Genomic DNA, 6,203 nt, shown 5'->3' on the forward strand with positions numbered 1-6,203 from the left:
CGGATGCTCTCAGGGATGCTAGAGAGCCAGGAGGGAGTTTGTGGTGTGACTGTGTGAGTCCCCACCCACCCTGGGCCTTGGGTCCCTCGTGGGAGAAGTGAGGAGGACAGAGCCTGGCCTGCAGGGTGGGGGAGGGCAGGGCAGGGGTGTGCAACAGCCCCGAGTATGTCCTCAAGAAAGAAAACCAAGGTCAAAACCAGGAGACGGGGGCCCGCGTGGAGTCCCATCCTGCATGGTGGGGCACCCGCTCAGGCAAAGGACAGGCCTGGGAGCCCTGGGGTCACCCTGACTCTCTGCCACTCAGTGACTTCTGGGCAAGTGACTCGGTCTCTATGGGCCTTAGTTTTCACACCAGCCAAATGGGAATGGGGACTCCATTCCTCGGCGAGGCGCAAGGAGAGCTTAGGGCTGGAGAGGCCCCAGGGTGCAGGCTGGTGGCCCTGGTGGCAGGCAGTGAGGGGGGTCCGGCCTTACCTGGGCACTCCGGGGGGGATGCTTGGCGGAATCCGAGCCGGCCGAGATGGGATCTGAGGCGGGGCTGAGAAGGGGTCATTGTTGGCAAACACGCCCTGGGGTCCAGGCCTGGACGGGATGGGGGGTGCGGCGAAGGAGGCGGCTGGCATGGGAATCAGGGGGGGCCCCGGGGTCGGGCCTCTCACTGCCGGGGGCCGGCCTGGGGGATGCGCACTGGAGATGGGTCGGCGCTGTGGAGTGGGGCTGCGGAGGAAGGAGAACGTGTGAGCTGGAGGCGGGGGTGGGGTGCACCAGCCTGGCCAGTGGGGGCCTGGAGGCCCGGGAGTGACACAGGTGACACAGGCAGGCACCAGCTCCCACCCGGGGACACGCAGGTAGGGGAGTAGCTGTTCCCTCCATCCACTCTGCCGCCACCTGCTTAGCAATGGCTGTGCCCTCACCGTGAACTTGAGCCAGGGCCCACCTGCACCCCAGCTCGGCCACCGGGGCGTCCTGCTTCCCTTTGACCTCCCTCCCATGGCTGTTTCCCTCCCACCAGCCCTGCTTGGGCCTCCCGGCTGCTCTACCTCCTCCGATCCACCCTCATTAGCCGCAGATCCTTCCAGAGTCCAGCCCTGACTCCCAATCAACTCCAAATGCTGCCAGAGGTTGCAGGGCCTACAAGCCCCTGCCCTGGGTGGCCCCCACAGGCTGTCCCCAGGGCCTAAGCAACCCTATCCCCCAGGCTGGGTACCCTTTCCCTGAGTAGCTCCATGGCTCCCTGAGGTCTCAGTAGGGCTGGCACCTTCTAGATTTCCCTGACAGGCCCTCTCCCCTCCCAACACCCGCGCCGGCACTGGTCTGGTGGCCCTGTCCGATGGTGTGTGCTGCCCATGCCAGCGTCTCATTTCCATCCAACAGCTCTGGGGCGGCTGAGGGGGAAGGGTCGTGCTGGTTAAGGCCCCCAGAGATTGCCCCCAACCCGCCACTCTCGCCTCTGCTCTGGGCTCCAGGACGATGACCCCATGGCTGCCACGGCCCGGGCCGCTTTGGGCTTAGCCCGTGGGAGGCACCAGGCCACACATGGGCCTTTAACCCTACCCTTCTGTCTGTTGCGTGAGGCCCTGGCAGGGTAGCGGCTCCCACTGTGGCCTGCCCTGGGGGCCCCTCCACCCTGTCCACCCCTCGGGCTGTGCCCTAACGGGCCACGTGGGAGCCACCGTGTCCTCTGCAGACTGTAGGGACCGGGCCTTGCGGACCTGTGGCTGCTGGAGCTCTGGATCCACGTGTCATCGACGGGCGGGGGCACGGGCGTGGACACGGTGCTGGTGCTGATGTCCCCGATGATGTTGAGGGCCTCCTTGAGCGCGTGGTACATGCGGAGCATGTCGTCCCGCCTCTGGGCCTGGTCGGCCGACTCCTCCATGAGGCTGCTCTGGTCCGCTGACGAGTACAGATAAGCCAGCAGCTCGTGGTGGATGAAGGCCTTGGTCTGGGGGCAATGGGCGGGGGGAGTCAGGACTTGCGGCCACACCCGCAGGCCGTCCAGCCTCTCGCTCCACTGCAGGACGTGGAAGAGGTTGAAACCGCGGGCAGGCTTTCTACCCAGGGGTCTGCCCGGGGGCACCTTCCAAGTGCTCTTCGGACCCATCTCCCTAGATGCTGGTGATTAAAATTAGCCCAAGAACCCTGCCTCTTGTATGGTCATCTTCCTCCCTTCGGTTACCTGAGAACTGGCTTTTGACTACTAGTTTCCTCTCTTAAAGAAAAAAAAGTGTTTAAAAGGGGCGCCTGGGTGGCTCAAGCGGTTGAGCATCCGACTCTTGATTTCAGCTCATGTCATGATGCCAGGGGTCTTCTTCCTGAGCATGCAGCCTGCTTAAGATTGATTCCCTCCCTCCCTCTCTGCCTTTGTCCCTCTCCGACTAGCACATGCTTGTTCTAAAATGAAAAAAATAAACAACAGTACTAGTGTCTATTCATTTTATACTTTGTTCCTTCCAAAACCTCCTACAGGATACAGGAGTTTTTCAGCATTTCTTGGTATGTGTGTTCACGTGTACGTGACCTTCTACAATTAGGGAGGGATGGGCTTCCCTATTCTTTTTCAGTGTTCACACCTCTATGCGATTTTTCTAATCTGACTACATTGGTTAGTAGCTCTATAAGAAAGCTTTAAACACAAGTGGAGATGGCCAACTTGTTCTTGATTTTCAAGGGAATGCTTCCCGAGTTTCCCCATTAAGGTCACAAGTGGCTCTGGGGACGCCTGGGTGGCCAATCGGTTGAGTGGCTGACTTCAGCTCAGGTCGTGATCTCACAGTCCGTGAGTTTGAACCCTGTGTTGGGCTCTGTGCTGACAGCTCGGAGCCTGGAGCCTGCTTCGGATTCTGTGTCTCCCTCTATCTCTGCCCCTCCCTTCTCATGCTCACTCTCTCTCAAAAAATAAACACTGGGGCGCCTGAGTGGCTCAGTCAGTTAAGTGTCCAAGTTCAGCTCAGGTCACGATCTCATAGTTTGTGGGTTTGAGCCCCGTGTTGGGCTCTGTGCTGACTGCCAGCTCAGAGCCTGGAGCCTGTTTCAGTCTGTGACTCCCTCTCTCTCTGACCCTCCCCTGCTCACGCTGTCTCTCTCTCTCTCTCTCCTAGAAATAAATAAAAATAAATAAATAAATAAATAAATAAATAAAAATAAATTTCACAGCTGCAGAAGCATCTATATCCTAAATCCATCTATTCGTGAGGAGCCCACTGGCACCCCCATGAAGCTTAACAAGGAGACCACGAAGAACACAGTGAAAAAGAAAGGACTTGGGAGTTTTGCTTTAGACCCTGTGGCATTTCAAGCTTTCACAGGCACAACATAAGCCAAAGCTGGTGTACAAAGCTTCCTGAGTGCCTGGCTGAGCCGAAGGCCTGATACATGAGCCCCCTGCACCCTCCCTGCAACCGAGAGCGGGAGACATTAGTACAAGTGCGTTTCACCAAAGAGAGGCCTAAAGCCCGAGTGTGGGGAGCCTGGGGTAGGCAATGCCCTTTGCCCTTGAGTGAAGATGGGCTGGGCCACAGGCCAGCAGGAGGCCACCGTTGGGGACAGGCTCCGACTGGGTTTTAACGCCACCACCCACTCTTCTCAGTGACTCAGGGCAGCCTCCTTGACCTTGCCGGGCCCCCCTTTCCTGTCTAGAACATGGACACATCGCAGTTCTTCTCCTAGGGTCATTATAAGGCCGAGAAAACTTAGAGAAAGTGTATACATGTGTCCGTCACTTCAATTACCCAACGAAAAGGGAGTGAGCCCCATGTGGCCCGCACCTTTTGATTTCCTGAGAGGCTGGGAACCCTGACTCTGATGTTTAGAAGGTCATGACTCTAATTTTAAATGTTATGCAAATGTTAGGGCCAACTGGGCTTTGGCGGCCCGGGCCCCTCCCCATGGGATGTGGGGGGGGGGCAGGCACTCACGTTGTTGATCATGAGGTGCATGATGGTCTTTGGCATGAGGTCGCGGATGGACTTGTTGATGATGGCCACGTACGAGTCCACCAGGTTGCGAATGGTCTCCACCTGGCGCTCCAGCTGCGGGTCCATGGAGAAGGTGTTCTCCTGGACCCCGTCCTCGTTTTCTGCCTGCGGGTGGAGAGGGCAGGCGGTGAGGGGGGACGGTGGCCTGGGGGAGCGTGGGGAGCCCCTCTTCTCCGCGAATTGCTTGCCTGTCCTGCCCACAGCCGGCTTTCTGGGCATGTCCCTGATGGCCGTGCCGGCACCACGTGGCCCTGCCTGCCCCTGGCCTGAGCTGCCTGCACCTGGGGTGACCATGGCCCAAGGCGGTTGGACCCCTCACCTGGGGACTGGACCATGTTAATTTGGGGGCAGAGGGCGGCCACGTTCACTCCACCTCGAGGAGAGGAGAGGGGAGAGGGGACAAAGCAGACGGGATCCCAGGCCATGTATATCCCTGTCTTGGCTTTACCTGGAGAACCTTCTGGACTCTGACCACAAAACCCTCTCCCCTTTCCTCCTTTGTTTGCTCGTGACAGTATGGGCTACGTGCCTGGAAATGACCCACCCAGTGAGCCGCCAGACCCCCTCCTCTCCCAGGCTGGGCCCGCACGGCCCGCGGCGTGCCCGCTGGGCAGGGCGGCTCCTCACCTGGTCCTTCTCGGGGTAGACCCCGGCCCGGAGGAACGAGGCCTTCCAGCTGTCCACGTCCTCCTGGGAGTCGCAGGCCAGCTCGATCTGCCGCAGGTCCTTGTAGACGTTCCTGCAGCAAGAGGGAGGAGGGAGAGGCCGTGGTTTGACCCTGCCCGTGGGCCGAGCAGGGGGCAGAGCTGTAGCGGGGGCCCTGGGGACTGACTGACGGGGATTCACACCTGACCCAGGCGCTCACAGCTGCAGCCCCAGGATGGCAGGGGCACCTCCACCTGGTGGGGCAGATGGGAGCCCCCAGCTAGTGCCTACAGCCTCTAAAACCCTGCCGAGCGCAGCACACGTGCTCAGTGACGTCTGCATCTAGCGGCATCCGAGGGGGTTTGTTATTGTGGGTTCGGTCGACTCCTCTCCCGTGCCCTCCGGTTGGGGGGTGGGCAAAGGCTGCCTGAGACCCCCCCCTCAGAAGCGGGCAGGTGTCCCACAACGCCCCTGCCTGGGGGAGCTCCCAGCCCGGTGTTTCCGGGGAGGCTACAGCAAAGGTGTCCAACGGAACATTCTGTGATGGCAGAATCGTTCTCAACCCGTGTTGTCAGGCGTGGTGGCAAAGGGCCACGGTGGTTCTGTGAGCACCAGCCACGGGGCCAGGGTGACGAAGGAAGGGACTCTCAACGTCATTTTATTTCAGTCAGCTTACATTTAAATAGCTAAATTTGGGCCAGTGGCTACTGCATTTGATGGTGAAGGTGTAGAATGTGCCCCGATTCCGGGGGGGGCGGGCTGGTGGGGAGGGAGGGACGTGGGGGATGGGGACTCCCAGGGCAAATGTGGGTCTGTGAGCAGAAGAAAGGTGCTAGAGCCACAAGGTTGGCGGAGAAACGGACAGACACTAACCAGCGTTCATGGACGGTGCTGTGCGGGCTACGACCTGTGCCACACGCGCTGTCCCGTCCCACAGGGTGGGGGCGGCCAAGCTGGCCCAAAGCTTTTGTGTTTGAGATCTGAGTCTGAGGTTACTCGTGGCCCATGACGGAGCTATGGCCAACGAGCAGCAGTGCGTGGCGGCCCTGAGACTTCTGGAAGGAGCCTCAGAAAAGGGAAGGCAGGCCTTTGTTGCTCCTCTTCCTCCTTCCCACTGCCCGGAGTATCATGGTGGCTGGACCTCGGGCAGCCATCTTGGAAGAGGAGGAGGGAGGCTCAGGAATAAGGATGGATCTGAACGCCTCTGGAGCCGCCCCACCTGCCCCGGATGGTAACGTCATGAGAAACAACAGAAACTTCTATCTTGTTTCCATGACTATTATTCTGGGGTTCCTGAGCTCACTCGTAAATGATACATTAGGTACCATCTTCACCTTCCCACACAGGGGATCACGGGGCCGCGAAGCCGGACCGCTGCCCTCTGTGCCCCAAGGAAGAACTTCCGGGCCAGGCTATCCCACGACAAAGCCCAGGCTCAGCCATGCCCAAGTGGGTCCCAGAGCTTCAGGCCAGCCCAGAACAGAGCAGGGAGAGCTATTCCTACACAAAACAGAGGCTGGCCTCCAACCCCTGGGAGCCATGGGCAGCGGGGGGGGGTGGGGGTGGGTGGCCCTGGGGCAG

The 6,203-nt window shown here is 59.8% G+C and overlaps 1 protein-coding gene across 1 annotated transcript in view; it reads right to left on the reverse strand.

Moving 5' to 3' along the window:
* The window catches only part of DNM2 (dynamin 2), an 81,453-nt gene that overhangs the window by 1,042 nt on the left and 74,208 nt on the right, over nt 1–6,203 (reverse strand). The window contains exons 19-22 of the mRNA XM_077767972.1: nt 4,605–4,716; nt 3,918–4,082; nt 1,713–1,945; nt 475–717 (exon numbers count right to left, since the gene is read on the reverse strand). Coding sequence (XP_077624098.1) covers nt 475–717; nt 1,713–1,945; nt 3,918–4,082; nt 4,605–4,716 — 753 coding nt within the window. The remainder of the gene's footprint in view (nt 1–474; nt 718–1,712; nt 1,946–3,917; nt 4,083–4,604; nt 4,717–6,203) is intronic.

Source organism: Crocuta crocuta, unplaced genomic scaffold (assembly GCF_008692635.1).
Source record: "Crocuta crocuta isolate KB4526 unplaced genomic scaffold, BGI_CrCroc_1.0 scaffold115, whole genome shotgun sequence".
Classification (NCBI taxonomy): Eukaryota; Metazoa; Chordata; class Mammalia; order Carnivora; family Hyaenidae; genus Crocuta; species Crocuta crocuta.